We start from the raw sequence: 16,951 nt of genomic DNA, 5'->3' as shown, positions 1-16,951 counted from the left end.
TGGGTAGTATTAGGAACAGGAATTGAGAGAGACGGGGGATGGGTAGTATTAGGAAGAGGAATTGAGAGAGACGGGGGATGGGTAGTATTAGGAAGAGGAATTGAGAGAGACGGGGGATGGGTAGTATTAGGAAGAGGAATTGAGAGAGAGACGGGGGGATGGGTAGTATTAGGAAGAGGAATTGAGAGAGAGACATGGGGATGGGTATTATTAGGAAGAGGAATTGAGAGAGACGGGGGATGGGTAGTATTAGGAAGATGAATTGAGAGAGAGACGGGGGATGGGTAGTATTAGGAAGAGGAATTGAGAGAGACGGGGGATGGGTAGTATTAGGAAGAGGAATTGAGAGAGAGACGGGGGATGGGTAGTATTAGGAAGAGGAATTGAGAGAGAGACGGGGGATGGGTAGTATTAGGAAGAGGAATTGAGAGAGACGGGGGATGGGTAGTATTAGGAAGAGGAATTGAGAGAGACGGGGGATGGGTAGTATTAGGAAGAGGAATTGAGAGAGAGACGGGGGATGGGTAGTATTAGGAAGAGGAATTGAGAGAGACGGGGGATGGGTAGTATTAGGAAGAGGAATTGAGAGAGAGACGGGGGATGGGTAGTATTAGGAAGAGGAATTGAGAGAGAGACGGGGGATGGGTATTATTAGGAAGAGGAATTGAGAGAGACGGGGGATGGGTAGTATTAGGAAGAGGAATTGAGAGAGAGACGGGGATGGGTAGTATTAGGAAGAGGAATTGAGAGAGAGACGGGGGATGGGTAGTATTAGGAAGAGGAATTGAGAGAGAGACGGGGATGGGTAGTATTAGGAAGAGGAATTGAGAGAGAGACGGGGGATGGGTAGTATTAGGAAGAGGAATTGAGAGAGACGGGGGATGGGTACTATTAGGAAGAGGAATTGAGAGAGAGACGGGGATGGGTAGTATTAGGAAAACAGGAACGATAATAGACAGGAAGTGGTTAAACAGAGAAGGGATAGGCTGAGAGAATGATAGGAACAGGTAAAGACTGCAGTGTCATTGCAGAAGAAAAGCACTACAGCTCAAACGGGTGACGTGCAACAAAAATTGTGTGTGTGTGTGTGTGTGGTGTGTGTAGTATGTGTGTGCACACCGTACAGTAATTTTACTGTTATGATATCTTGTTTCTTGTCAATCTTGTGCTCTTCTTTCTTCCCATTGTTCTCTCTTGTCGTATCTGTCCTCTACGTTTGTTCTAACTCCTCCTGTTCTTTTTGCAGCGGTCGCATTCATTATAAGGATATGTACAGTTTATTGCGAGTTATCGACCCGCCTCTTGGCTTAGGAAAGAAATGCCCCCATAGAGTGGCCTGCAAGGTTTGACTTCCACTAAAAATCCTCAACCACACCTGCTACAGCATCCAAGAATGGAATGAGTGTCGCTTATCTGATCTGATTGGATTTCATTTTTGTTATATTTTCTCTCTTCTTCTTTATTTTGACCATTTCTACTTGCATTCTGATCTGAAACGAGAATGTGTAGGACAATGCAGACACCCAGACGAGCATGACGTTGTGCACCACTGAAATGAAAAATAAATAAAAAACTTTGAAGAGTTTGATTATGAAGAAAAAAAAAGATTTATGATTGTTCTCCTTTGGTCATTTTTCTTTCTGTTGTTTTGCTTGCTGTTGAGCCACGGCTAGGCGCGGTGCTAGACACACTGTGGGATCTGTAGAATTGCATTGTTCTTGGGGGGGGAGGACAGAAACTGCATTGACACCCCACCCTCATCATGGTATAGCCCAGTCCCAGCAGTGGAGCTCAGTGCTTGACTCTGAAGTCCTCTGCTCCTCCATGCAATTCCCTCCCACTTGCATAGAATTATATTTTACTTCTACTAAAAGTCTCCAACTCTACTCAACTCCGCTCCTCCTCCTCCCTATACCCCCCTCTTATCTTCTACAAGATATACACCCCCGCCCGCTCAGACCAGTTGTACCCCCCCTCACCTCGCCGACTCAGACCAGTTCTAGACAGCCTCACTGCGTCTCTCTCTCGCTCTCAAACCAGCCAAATAACTTTTTTTTCCTTTTTTCTCCTCTCTACTCTTTGCTTTGGTCTCTCTTTTGCTCTCATTCTCTATCTCTCTTTCTATCTGTGTCCCCCTCTCTTCTCTCTCTTCCCTCACTCGCTCTTTCTCCCTCGCTCTCTCTTGCTTTCTCTCTCTCTCCCTCCCTCTTCTCCTTCTCTCTCTACCCTTCTCCCACCCCTACTATTTTCTCTTATTCTCTCTGCTCTCTCTCTGGTTGGCTGTGGTTGGCTGTGGCTGTTCTGGCTGTGGCTGTGGGGGGCGGTGGCTGTGCTGCGCTGACATGCAGTGGCAGGATCAGTTGCAGGGATATGTATGACATGCTCAGGCATATGAGCCCTCCGCTAGGCCTGGGGAACAGGTGCCCGGCACGGGTGGCCTACAAGGTCAGGACCCCCTAGAACCAGGGGGCTTAGCGCCTCTTCCTCCGCTTTACTGTGTATCCGTAGTGTTGGTGTCTTCTTCTTCTCTATACATTTTGTTTCTGATATTTTGCTTTATCTCCATTTTCTTCTTCTCTTTCGTTATTCGATGGAGGGGAGCGCTGATGTCATTGTGGGGAATGGGGAGGGGGGTAGGGCTTTGGGGGTGAGGGGCGGGGGGGGGGGTAAGGGTCAAGGGACAAAGGTCAGACAGGTTTATCCACAGGAAGGGGTGAATGGAGGGACCTTCTCAGCTCTTTTGCACCGTGTATACTGACGGAAACACACACACACCTCTACACACACTTATTATCAAACACATACACCCACACGTTGTTTTTGCCAGTCAAAGCTTTACAAGAATCTGAATAGAGTGCATAGTGGAATAGAATACACCAAATCAGCTGTGGTAACTGTAGGAGCTTTGGCTAAAGTAAACGTCAAGGGGTCTCAAACTTCGATATTGACTCTATACAGGTGTGTACATTAGAGTGACCTCTTTAATGTATACTAGTGGAATATTAAAGATATCTATTTATACAAAAATATATATAAATGTTTGGCCAAGCTGGCAAAATAGTGTATGCACACAGCTACACACACACGCAGAGACAAAAACACATACATACACACGCACCAGTATGCGTGTGCAGCCGGGCTTGGAAGGTCCGTAAGACTTCTGTCCTCTTAGTCTCTCCATCCTGTGGATGGCGCTACTGCAAACACACACACACGCACGCACACACACACACACACACACACACACACACACACACACACACACACACACACACACACACACACACACACACACACACACACACACACACATAGAGGAACAGGTCTCTGTCTTTAGTTGTACAGTAGTCCAACATATACAAATCAGGATGTATTTTCTGGGTGGAGGACAGAGAGCTGAAAGGTCCCCTTAGGTGGATTATAGTTTGTTGTCTATCTAGTTGGTTGTGTAGTATGCTAACCAGTTAACTGTTATCATTGCCACAGAATAACATCTAGCCTCTTTTTTGTAGTAGAATCTCTTCGGTCCTGTAGCAAAATCTGCAAGTGAATCTTTTCCACCCGTCCCCGTTCTTCTGTCAATGCAGTTCTACTCTGTTTCCAGTCCCCCTCCTCTTCACATGCTGTCTCCCCTCCTCCTAACCCGCCACTCGCATGCCTGCCCCTTCACCCCCGCCACCACACGGGCACTACCATTACCTCTCTCACACACTGTCATACACAGACACACACACACCGACACACACTCATGCCCGTTAAATACCCTTACATACCTGTGAAATCCTTCAGATATTCTAACACACACTCATATACCCAACTAATTTGGTTGTCACCAACCACTGCTCTAATTTAACCTCATACCCCCTATTATACCCTTATTATACCCTTACAACACATTATGACACAATTATGATACCCTTACCACACATTACGACACCCTTACGACACACATGTGTCCCTTCGTAGGCAGATCGCTGTGAGCCTCAGGGGCAGCCAGCCGAACAGCCTGTAGGCACAGGAGATCTCTCTACCACCAGAACTTACTGTCCCCCAAACCCTCCTTATCCTCCCAGCTGCTCCCCATACCTGCATCTCTGTTAATCTTTACCTCTACCTCGATCTCTAGCATCCCTCTCTCCGCGTCTCTCTCTCTTTCTATTCTTCACTTTGCCATTCCTCTATCTTTCTATTTCTCCCTATATTTCTCCCTGCCTCTCTCTCTTATATCTCTCTCTCTGCATATCTGCATCTCTCTGCCTTTCTGTCCTCTGTTCATTCATTCCTATCAGCTCAGCTCATCTCTCCTCTCCCTGCCTCACCTCTCTGCTTTATCCTCTCTTTTCTCTCCTTCCTTCTTCTCCTCCCTGTGTTTTGTCCCTCAGTCCTAACAGCCTCCCTCCTGAAGTGTCCCCTGTAATATAACCCCTCTTTCAGACTTTGACCTCTAACCTTCCATCCCCCACCACCTCCATCTACTGTGTCTACGGGTAACCATAGCAACAGTCCCGTCTTTGAAAATACCTCTCTCCCCTTTCCCTGTGTAAACTGTCATCTGTAGGTGATCTTAGTTTGACAGTAAAAACCCACAGACCCCCTTCTTGCCCTTCACCTGTCCCCTATCCCCCACCCACCATCACTACCTACCTGCCTAATGAGAGAGGTAAAAACCCTCACACTTGACCTTCACCTCTGAACCACAGAATAATGGCCCCTGTATGTGTAGTGTTAAATTCTCACCCCCACTCTTCTCTGTTCTGTAGAGACAGGCAGGATGCTGTGTTAGACTCGGCCAGCTTGTGTGGCGGAAGATCTTTCTTTTATTCTATCACTTTCAACCTCTTTTTCTTATCACTCGCTGTTTATCTCTCTGATGTCTTTTTTCTCTCTCATCCTCCAACCTCTTCTCATCCTCCAACTTCTCCTTTCTTTTGCTTTGACAACGGTCTCTAAAACGCCACTCACAACCCACCCCCCAACTCTCTTTTCAATTATTTTCTGATAACGAGATTTATTTTTCCCCACCCCCCTAACACTTATTGTGCAGCCTTCCTCAGGCCTAAGGCAGCCTTTCCTAGAACCTCAGCCCATCTTACCCTTTAAAAAACGGCTGCCGCGGTGGCCATCTTGATTTTCTTAGATTACCTTGATCGGCTGAATTCTGTTCTCACGCTCACCTATTAACCCTGTCAGGCCCTGCACACATTATTCACTGAGAGATCAGAGGATTTGCATAGAGCGTTACAGCTCTATTGTCTCTGTATGACAACAACAGCCCTTCATCTAATATCTCCTACAGATGTAGCACATGTAGGTTCAATGATGTCATATCCTCCTGCCAGTAACCACTACTAAACCCAAACAGATAAACATTATTCTATTATTAAACCACACAGAGGATGCTTTCTGTGTACGGCTGTGCCGCTGCTTGTCCTGTGAAGCATTATGTGTGTGCACCGCATGTTGCATGGGGGGGGCAGGGGAGGATGGGGGTATGTGTCACAGGGTTTTGGGTTAGGGGAGCGGAGTGGTTGGCATGGTCTTGCTGCATGTCTGGGATGTCGCCGTGACAACGGTTACCGCGAGCCTGTCTCACACACACTAACGTCACGTTGTCTGTGTGTGTTGTCTGTGCATGTGTGTGTGTGTTGGCTCGTGTCCATTTCTCTTATATTGACAAGACCAGAAGGTGGATAAAGGATAAATGAAAACGATGACGTTCCCCTCCCCCTGTCCCTCAGTTTTGGTTTATCGCTTTATGGCCTGGTCTCTGTTGAACTCTGTGAATCTCCTATCCACTACGGGGAGCTCTGTTAGTGGCAGCCAGCTGTCTGCTCTTACTGATCTAGAATCAGATTAATATCCCATAATCCTGAACTAAACCATTCAAGGGGAAAACGCACAAAGCTGACATTGGATCAGAGTCTAACTTCATTCTACACCTGCTATCAGAGAAGGCGTAAATAATGCTGTGACACTACTGAACCTGTGAGGTCCTCCTAAGTAACACAACAAGGACTGTTATTCATATCTGTGTACAGACATGAACAAGGTAACACCCACAAGAGGAACCAACCAACTCATAGTAATCAGTAGTGGTAGTGTAATGTTAACCTTTTTATACCTTTGGCTCTCACAGGCTGTAAAGAAATCATGGTATCATTTGCCACCGCCATGAAAGGATCAAATAACTGAAGTATCAATGTTTACATCTTTTTGGTACTGACAGTACCTAATAACAACTCAGCTGCCAAACAGCTGCCATAACTGGTGTAGCAGTGCCAATGACACATTGTATAGTTGACAGACAGATGTTCAGATAGACAGACAGACTCATAGAACCTGCTACAAAAAATGACAGCGCTCCCCCCCACCAACCCCCTTTCCCTGTCTCCTCACCTGGAGGTTCAGAACACACCTACACCACCACTTCCTGGGGGGGGGACACCCTTTTTACTCACCCACCTTCTCCCGATTGGCTCTTTCCAACAGAGGCTGCTGCGGATGGACCTCCCGGTCGCCGACGACAACTCAGTCCACTTCAACTCCACCCTGATGGCCCTGATCCGCACGGCGCTGGACATCAAGATCGCCAAGGGTACGGAAGGTTTGGAACCCCTCTTTCCTGCTTGCCCTTTTCACCATCTCTTCCCCCTGTTTGTTGTCTTCCCTAGAACAGAGCAGGGCAGTCTGCTACTGTAAGGTGGTTGTGTATCGTGTGTACCCTGCTGTCCCTGAGACCTACATCGGTCCCTCTGCTTCTCCCACGGTGTCCTAAGTACAGCTCTTTTTCTATAGAGTTTTTATAGTTCTTATTAACCAATAGAATTTAATGTGTTCTACCAGCCATACTGTCAGTGTAATAGGGTTTCTAATAGGCTACAGCTCTTTTTTTGTAGACTTTGTAGAGTTCTTATGTGAAATAACAATCATAGTTTCAATGTAATTGAGTCTCACTTTATTTGGTTGGCCCAATCAAAGTGAAGATGGCCAGACATACTATTTAATCCCCATGTCTCTGTGTTACATGGCTCATCCACACTATACATTTAAACTGGGAGTCAAGGCTCACCTCTATTAACAAACACATTCTCTTGTGTCTGTGTGCTTGTGTGTGTTTTCATGTCTGTGCGTCAATTCTTACACCTCTATGGCTCTGCTGTGTATTTGTATCGATGTGAATGTGTGTGTTTATGTGTGTGTATACACTGGTGCATGTGTGTGTGTGTGCCTGCTTGTGTGCATGTGCCTGCTTTTGTGTGTGTGTGTGTGTGTGTGTGTGTGTGTGTGTGTGTGTGTGTGTGTGTGTGTGTGTGTGTGTGTGTGTGTGTGTGTGTGTGTGTGTGTGTGTGTGTGTGTGTGTGTGTGTGTGTGTGTGTGTGTGTGTGTGTGTGTGTGTGTGTGTGTGTGTGTGTGCGTGTGTGTAGGAGGTGTGGACAAACACCAGATGGATGCAGAGCTGAGGAAAGAGATGATGGCGATTTGGCCCAATCTCTCCCAGAAGACCCTGGACCTCTTAGTCACACCACATAAGTGTAAGTTGCAGTGTGTTTGGACCGCGACGCGATGCCAGTGTCTGTCTACTTCTTCATGCCACCCGAGGACAGCTTCTCTCAACCAGTCTCCTTCACTGCTGCACCCTCTGATACAGCAGGCACAGCCCCCTACACACACACACACACACACACACACACACACACACACACACACACACACACACACACACACACACACACACACACACACACTTATTATGTACACATAGACACATACCAACACCAACACACACACACAGGATCCCATGATTCCCACCAGTCCAATCCTCGAAGACGACACACCTAATTTTAGACCTTCATCTCCAGCCTCCATCCACCTCCACCAGCCCTAGCCCCATTTCCCTACAACAGGCCATGTACCCCATCCACCTCCACCAGCCCTAGTCCCATTTCCCTACAGCAGGCCATGTACCCCATCCACCTCCACCAGCCCTAGCCCCATTTCCCTACAGCAGGCCATGTACCCCATCCACCTCCACCATCCCTAGCCCCATTTCCCTACAGCAGGCCATGTACCCCATCCACCTCCACCAGCCCTAGCCCCATTTCCCTACAGCAGGCCATGTACCCCATCCACCTCCACCAGCCCTAGCCCCATTTCCCTACAGCAGGCCATGTACCCCATCCACCTCCACCATCCCTAGCCCCATTTCCCTACAGCAGGCCATGTACCCCATCCACCTCCACCAGCCCTAGCCCCATTTCCCTACAGCAGGCCATGTACCCCATCCACCTCCACCAGCCCTAGCCCCATTTCCCTACAGCAGGCCATGTACCCCATCCACCTCCACCAGCCCTAGCCCCATTTCCCTACAGCAGGCCATGTACCACATCCACCTCCACCAGCCCTAGCCCCATTTCCCTACAGCAGGCCATGTACCCCATCCACCTCCACCAGCCCTAGCCCCATTTCCCTACAGCAGGCCATGTACCCCATCCACCTCCACCAGCCCTAGCCCCATTTCCCTACAGCAGGCCATGTACCCCATCCACCTCCACCAGCCCTAGCCCCATTTCCCTACAGCAGGCCATGTACCCCATCCACCTCCACCATCCCTAGCCCCATTTCCCTACAGCAGGCCATGTACCCCATCCACCTCCACCAGCCCTAGCCCCATTTCCCTACAGCAGGCCATGTACCCCATCCACCTCCACCAGCCCTAGCCCCATTTCCCTACAGCAGGCCATGTACCCCATCCACCTCCACCATCCCTAGCCCCATTTCCCTACAGCAGGCCATGTACCCCATCCACCTCCACCATCCCTAGCCCCATTTCCCCTACAGCAGGCCATGTACCCCATCCACCTCCACCAGCCCTAGCCCCATTTCCCTACAGCAGGCCATGTACCCCATCCACCTCCACCAGCCCTAGCCCCATTTCCCTACAGCAGGCCATGTACCCCATCCACCTCCACCAGCCCTAGCCCCATTTCCCTACAGCAGGCCATGTACCCCATCCACCTCCACCAGCCCTAGCCCCATTTCCCTACAGCAGGCCATGTACCCCATCCACCTCCACCAGCCCTAGCCCCATTTCCCTACAGCAGGCCATGTACCACATCCACCTCCACCAGCCCTAGCCCCATTTCCCTACAGCAGGCCATGTACCCCATCCACCTCCACCAGCCCTAGCCCCATTTCCCTACAGCAGGCCATGTACCCCATCCACCTCCACCAGCCCTAGCCCCATTTCCCTACAGCAGGCCATGTACCCCATCCACCTCCACCAGCCCTAGCCCCATTTCCCTACAGCAGGCCATGTACCCCATCCACCTCCACCAGCCCTAGTCCCATTTCCCTACAGCAGGCCATGTACCCCATCCACCTCCACCAGCCCCTAGCCCCATTTCCCTACAGCAGGCCATGTACCACATCCACCTCCACCAGCCCTAGCCCCATTTCCCTACAGCAGGCCATGTACCCCATCCACCTCCACCAGACCTAGCCCCATTTCCCTACAGCAGGCCATGTACCCCATCCACCTCCACCAGCCCTAGTCCCATTTCCCTACAGCAGGCCATGTACCCCATCCACCTCCACCAGCCCTAGCCCCATTTCCCTACAGCAGGCCATGTACCCCATCCACCTCCACTAGCCCCATTTCCCTACAGCAGGCCATGTACCCCATCCACCTCCACCAGCCCCAGTCCCCACACACCCATATAGACCTCTTTTCTTGCACCCATATCACACCTCCACCCAACCTAACAACTGTACACAGCAGGCCTCATCCTAAAGTCCCAATGCAATACTTCCAACAGCCCATTCCACTGATTCCAGGCCTGTTCTGTAGACCCAACATCACACCTCCACCGGATCCAATACCAGCAGGCTGTCTGCCCAGCTCTGTGCCTGAGATCAGGGGGTGCCTCTCTATAGACCAACTCTCTATAGTAGTCTTTTCACTCCAGGGGTTTAGTTCATACAGTGCTACTGTAGGTCAGAACACTCCAGGGGTTTAGTTCATACAGTGCTACTGTAGGTCAGAACATTTCAGGGGTTTAGTTCATACAGTGCTACTGTAGGTCAGAACATTTCAGGGGTTTAGTTCATACAGTGCTACTGTAGGTCAGAACACTCCAGGGGTTTAGTTCATACAGTGCTACTGTAGGTCAGAACATTTCAGGGGTTTAGTACATACAGTGCTACTGTAGGTCAGAACACTCCAGGGGTTTAGTTCATACAGTGCTACTGTAGGTCAGAACACTCCAGGGGTTTAGTTCATACAGTGCTACTGTAGGTCAGAACACTCCAGGGGTTTAGTTCATACAGTGCTACTGTAGGTCAGAACACTCCAGGGGTTTAGTTCATACAGTGCTACTGTAGGTCAGAACACTCCAGGGGTTTAGTTCATACAGTGCTACTGTAGGTCAGAACACTGGCTGCTATGCATGTCGGAGAAATACATACAGGACTAGAAGGAATGCACAAGTGCCAAAGCACTAGTTGCTATGTAGATATTATATGTATATTATATGAAAGGAAACATGATTTACAGTATAGGTAAAGGCATCTGGGTCAGGTGCGTTATAGCTACTCACCAGATTGCTAATTGTACCAAATTTTACCAGAATGCACAGGCTTCCTTGCCCTGCTAATAACGTTCAAGCCAAGTTGAAATAAAATGTGTGGTAATTTAGCATGCTGGTGAGTGGAGTACAGAAATGGCCAATAGCATAATGTTGTGAACACACTTTTTTGAACTGGACTTTAGGCCCTTTTATTGTGAAGATGTGATCTGCTGTTGAAACCTGGAAATGACTCTTTCAAAGACTGTTATCGCACTTTATACTATTCTGAAGCTCTGTTTTGTTTATCTGTTTGGAGATCACAAAGTACAAGGTCCAAATTGAACTAAGTACAACATGTCCACCTTCTATTGAGAAGTAAATGGGGACCCATCGGTCCTGCATCAGAATGCCAAAACAGCATCAAAACAGCCCCAGTAGTTCTGTTGGTACTGTCCAGTCCTCTGCCAGGTCCCCCATCTACACAATGAAGTGGTCTTGAGTCTTGTCTTCTGATTGAAGACCACCAGTCAGTAGAAATACAGATATGGCTAGAAAATATGTAAAGAAAGAAAGACAACAGTTAAACAGAGAAAATGTGACACATGATCATTTTTTAGTCTGAGTCTGTTTGTGAAAAGACTATCAGCTCTGTGTTCGTGTATATGTGTGTATTTGTCTGAGTGAGTGTGTCTCTCTCTGTGTGCGTGCCTCGTCCCCTCTACTCCCATCCCTCTCGCTCAGGGTCCCATATGTAGTGGTCTAATCGTGCAGGGTAACTTGTCCCTCTCTCAGCAGCAACAGACCTGACGGTGGGGAAGATCTACGCTGCCATGATGATTATGGAGTACTACAGGCAGAGCAAGGCCAAGCGCTCTCAGGCGCGGCTAGAGGCGGAGCAGGTACAACTACTGTCCCTAGGAACCATCCCCAAACCTTCAGACAACGCAGACTGACTGAGAGCAGAGTCAGACTGACTACAAATACTGCTGTGCTGTTAGTACAGGGGTCAAAGCGGAGCTGTGACAACCCATAACCACGCCCACCCACAGTCTTACTATAGCATTTACTTACTACGTTATTGTAAGGTCACTTGTTATCATTGACCTCACCTGGCTAAAGGTTAGAGGTCAAAGTTTAGAGGACCACTGCCATTGGGTTTACCCATTCTAGTCTTGTCTCTCTGTGTTCTTCCATCCTCCCTTCCTTCCTATCTATCTCTGCAGTTAGTCGGTAAAAAAACTCTGTGAGGCCCTCTGGTGGACAAAGTATTTGACTGGTCTGTGTTATATTACATTTTTACATGATATTATATTATTGCTAGAGCATCTATACAGAAAACCAGCATATTATATTTCAAGCACAATTATATAATTCTGAATCACAATTATTTCTAAAGAAGAGGCACTTTTCTTGCTATAGAGAACCCTCTCGATCATCTTTGGATCGGTTTGGGCTGGGTGTCTTTGTCACAGCTCTGGATGGCGAAGACTGTACGATGTAAATGTACATTCCTCACCTAAGCCTGTTCCTCTTTATCCTCCCTTTCCCTGGCTGTAAATCCACTGCTAGTGATGATGATGATGATGATGATGATGCTAGTCTTCCCAAGCCTTTAGCCACATCCTGGCCTTGGACTGTTGCCCTACACCCTGGACTGTAGCATTGTACTGTAGCCCCCTATTCCCTGTTGACATAGAGAATGCATATACAACCAATACAATGGATCTTGTGTTTATGTAGTCACATGTGAAGCCACTGACGATAAAACATTAAAATTGTAGCAGTATTACAGAAACATTTTAAGTGTAAAGTAAAAGATGACGTTTTAAATTACGGAGATTGTTTTATTTTGTTTTATTTGTATTTCTCACGCATACACATACACGGTTTCCTATTTTACAGACAGAGTCCTACTCCTCCTCTCCTCCTACTCCTCCTCTCTCACTGCACTCTAAGCATGCCACTTTCCCTGCTCTGCTATGGCCACCTGCCACCACTCTACACACAACTCTCAGCCATATCAATTCCTCATGACTTCATTGCTGTCATCTGGCATTCCTTCCTTGTAGGATAGCACAAGGAAGAGGTTGGTCTTGAAGGGATAGTCACTAAATTCAAAGTTTAAACAATGATCTTAACTCTTTTTCTCTGACACATGATGTGAAGGGCGTGAGAGAGGCAGGATATTGAAAGATCTAGGAGTTAGTTGAGAGAGTCTGGCTCTGTCTGAGCTTTAAAAACTGACCTCAAACCTGCCTTAGCCATGTGTATAGATTTGTATACGTACATGCTTTTTGAAGAGTTGGTTGGATGGGACCTACAGTATGAGTCAGGGGATAGTTTGATTGGACAAGTCACAGGAACTCCTCAGGAACATGATGGAGCTATCTAAGGAGGATACCATCTAAGCAACTGTAGAAACCACCCTCTATCACCTGTCGAACTACAATGGAAGACTCATAAGACAAGCTGAGAAGACTCAAGAGTTGGTCACCCAATACTTAGAGTCAAGTCATTGAACATTTGACCGTGACCATGTCATATGCTTGGTCTTCATTCACAACCACAACCATACCACCCAGCTGGTCCTTGTGCTTTTACTCTAATGCTCCTAAGGTGTACTTACCCATAACCACAAACATGTACAGAGCACAAACACTCACGAACTGGAGTTTCTTGGGCAACGAATGTTATCAAACATTGATGATGTCACTGCAACATCCTCATCCAATAGTCGCCCATCCTGCTCTCCAGCCAATGTCTGCTCTCCCACCCTTTACCCCTACACGTCCTCTCCCCTCTCCCCTGTACCCCTCTCTACACCTCCTCTTACTGAGCTGCCCCTCACTTTCCTCCCCCTTGCACCCCGACCTCTCTTCCCCTCCTTCCCTCCCCCACCCCTGCTGCTACTTGCTTACAGAAGGACAGGAGCAGAGGAGTGGACTTCCCTCCCCCTTGCACCATCTCAGACAGTATTATTACCATACTGTTAGATAAGGAGAGACATAGTGTAGGGTAGCATCTATCCCAGTGATGAGAGTTTCTTCCCTGCATGATTCCAGGTAGAGCTTGCTGCCGTAGATAAGCATGTGGTTTGTCATGATGTGAGACTAGGGGTGGGACCTGGAGAATGGGAATACCCTTGCTTCGAACGGTTCAGGTTCGGACAAGAACTGTTCCAAGTGTTTAGAAATGACGATTGGACAAATATTGTTTGGGAAAATATTTGTGTGCTATTTCCTTGTATGACCTAGAACCTTTGTGATCCATCCACTTTAAACTTGACCCTCCATGGCTCATGAAATCCTTAAACCAAAACAGCTACTTACCATTGAAACCCATTCCAGCTAGCAAGTATATACTGGCCCAGGAGTGGCCCACTGCCGGCATGGTTTACGGCCCACAGCTGGAAACCAAATGCGGCCCAACAACATTTTGCCCAGATATCTTACGGACATAAAAGTAGCAGTTGGTCAGTTTTAAGTGGATGTGTAATAACTGAATGACACTGTATGTGGTTATTTGAACACACTCCCACCATGCATTTCACTTACACTAAGAAAAACAGGTGCTATCCAGAACCTAAAAGAGTTCTTAAGCTGTCCCCATAGGAGAACCATTTGATTAACCCTTTTTGGTTCCAGATATAACCCTTTTGGTTCCAGGTAGAACCCCTTTGGGTTCTATGTAGACCCCTTCTACAAAGGGTTCTGCCTGGAACCCAAAACAGTTCTTCCTGGAACCAAAAATGGTTTTCCTATGGGGACATCCAAAGAACCCTTTGGAACCCTTTTTTCTAAGAGTGTCCTGTATGTTCCCAACAGGTCTACTCCAAGTCCTCATCTTCCTCTCTCTTTTTCATCCTTCCTCTATCCCTCCTTGTGTCCTTTTTCTCTCTCGATATTCGTTCACATGGACTTCTACCTCTATTCTTTCCTTTTCTCATCCTCTCCTCCTGTCTTCCTTTCTCTATCATCATTTTTATATTATTTTTGGACTATTCTCCCTCCTCTCCTTATGTGTCAACGTCTGTTTTCAACAGAAACTTGGAATGTTCTCTTCCTGATGGATCTGTCCATTGGTTTTGCACTGATGTTCTGCCTTGTTCAACTCTTCCTTATTCCCTCCCTGGTCTTGCTGTTCTACTGCTCTAATGGATTGTTGGACTGGCTCAAACTGCACCCACCAACTCTCATTTCCTGGTTGCCGATAGTGATCATTTGGCTGCTTGAGGTCAAATGGGGGTCAAAAGTCAAGGTTGAAATCCAATCAGGTCAAGAGGTAAACACTGTCCATCCTGTCGAATGGGTTGTGTATTGAATGGCACCCTTTTCATGTTATAGTGCACTTCTTTTGAATCAAAGCCTAGGTGAAAATCAGAAATAGTGTGTCATTTGAGATGTGTTCCTATGAGCAACATGCAAATTGTCTGATAAGATAAAAAATACTGCAGACAAAGACCTTAATTAATGCCAGACAAATCCAGACCTCTTTGTAGCATCCAACGGAACACTTCCAAATCCATAGCTAGGTACTGTATACTGTAGGTCATATACAGTGGCTATGGCTCTGGTTAATGCCCTTCATTCATGGTGACCTGGAAGTAGATGATTCATTGGCATGAGCCTTCCATTCTCACATTTACAGCAGGACTCCAACTCCCCTCCCAGAATGCGCTCTGGCTCAGTCAGCCCCTGCTGACTGAAACCCTTCCTCCCCCCTGGATGCTGTGACCTGCTCTGAACTCACTTTCTTCTCCACCTTCCCCATTTCCTGTTTGTCTACCTTAAAGCCGGCGGCCATGTTGTATCTCACACAGAGTCGAACGACATTACTGTTTCAGCGCGTGGAGCTGCCCTCCCCCATCCAGGACGGGCCTCTCAGCCTCCCTCCTACCCAACCGGCAGACCCCGTCAACAGCCTGTGAGTAGACCCCCCCCCCCCAACTCTCTCTCTGGGTCTCTCTCTTTCTGTCCTCTCCCTCTCTCTCTGTTTTCTCTCTCCCTCTTTCTCTGCAGCCAGAGGGAGGATGGGTAGTGGCTCCACAGGTGGAGTGTCATCCATGAGAAGGAGGAGCAGGACGACACGCTGGGCGGACACGCCTCACGTGTAGAGGACCTGTGTGTGTATGTGCGTGTGTAGTGTGTTCAGAAAGGCTGGTGTATGGGTTTGTGGGGATGAGTGCATTCAGTTAGCCTCATACAAGCGCTGAATGCATGGGTCTGATGAAGGTGATGTATATGGGGCCTGGTTTGTGTGTATGCATGTGTGTGTCCGTGTTTGTCTATTCGTGTTCATATATGTCCCGGGTCTGACTGTGTGTGTGTGTGTGTTGTAGACTGGTGGAGGGAGGTGGTGTGTGTGTGTGTGTGTGCGTGTGTGCGTGTGTGCGTGTGTGCGTGTGTGTCGTGTGTGTGTGTGTGTGTGTGTGTGTGTGTGTGTGTGTGTGTGTGTGTGTGTGTGTGTGTGCGCGCGCGCGAGGGGCCTGTCTGACTGTCTGTGTGTTGTAGACCGGTGGAGGGGGGGGTTCCAGAGAGCCAGTCGTGGGTGACAGTGCGGGCTCAGGAGATGTCCCAGAGAGTAGGCAGTTGGAGTCCTGAGGGACAGCACTCTGAGGATGGCCTTGACAGCAGGCATAACTCGCAGGTAATGCATTTACACAGGTGCGCGCACACACACACACACACACACACACACACACACACACACACACACACACACACACACACACACACACACACACACACACACACACACACACACACACCAGCATCCAGAGAAATCCCTGGACAACAGACATAACTCATAAGTGTATATACATGCATACGCACAAATACAGATCAATACAGTACGTGCATGTAACATGTACAGTATGTCATTGCACACAAGAACACACTAATAAATGGTTCCCAGTAAACATGAAATAGTGATTTTCTTTCATGCTATTCATGTTTCATGTTGTCTGAACATCCACATATTTTCATTGGACTGGTTCATATAGAGCTAGTTTCCTGGTGCTCTTTCCTTACAGGATATTTAGGGTCATCATTGTTGAATCAACTCGTACACAGAGTCACCGCTTGCTCTGTTTTATTCCTGCCTATTGTCCCTACAGCTCCTCTCCCCTATAGGCACTTAGACAGATCTGAAAGGTGTATAGGTGTAAGCAATACAGCACATTAATCTAATGGCTTTGAGTCATTACTAATCCTTTCAGATCGACATGAAGGGCCCAGGAGTTAGAGTTAGTTATTGGGAAAATGTGAACATGATGGTTTCCCTATAACCTGCCCTGATTGGCTATGCCTATTTAAACCCTCCCACCATTCACATCCCATATCCATCTATCCCCCTCAGCCCCCAGGCCCACAACCTCCAAGCCCTCA

The 16,951-nt window shown here is 47.9% G+C and overlaps 1 protein-coding gene across 30 annotated transcripts in view; it reads left to right on the top strand.

The window, feature by feature from the left end:
• LOC106606768 (voltage-dependent P/Q-type calcium channel subunit alpha-1A) overlaps window positions 1–16,951 on the top strand; it is a 137,065-nt gene that overhangs the window by 97,494 nt on the left and 22,620 nt on the right. For 11 of the 30 annotated variants that reach the window (XM_045715455.1, XM_045715442.1, XM_045715458.1 and 8 more), the window contains 6 exons: window positions 1,247–1,343; window positions 6,490–6,604; window positions 7,425–7,532; window positions 11,358–11,464; window positions 15,358–15,488; window positions 16,076–16,211. In XM_045715455.1, coding sequence (XP_045571411.1) covers window positions 1,247–1,343; window positions 6,490–6,604; window positions 7,425–7,532; window positions 11,358–11,464; window positions 15,358–15,488; window positions 16,076–16,211 — 694 coding nt within the window. Of the gene's footprint in view, window positions 1–1,246; window positions 1,344–2,348; window positions 2,446–6,489; window positions 6,605–7,424; window positions 7,533–11,357; window positions 11,465–15,357; window positions 15,489–16,075; window positions 16,212–16,951 lie in introns of all 30 variants that reach the window. The other 19 variants (XM_045715461.1, XM_045715456.1, XM_045715467.1 and 16 more) reach the window with 13 other exon arrangements.

Source organism: Salmo salar, chromosome ssa03 (genome assembly GCF_905237065.1).
Source record: "Salmo salar chromosome ssa03, Ssal_v3.1, whole genome shotgun sequence".
Classification (NCBI taxonomy): domain Eukaryota; kingdom Metazoa; phylum Chordata; class Actinopteri; order Salmoniformes; family Salmonidae; genus Salmo; species Salmo salar.
Note: the sequence above shows the minus strand (reverse complement) of the source record. Positions and strands in the feature narration are given on the sequence as shown.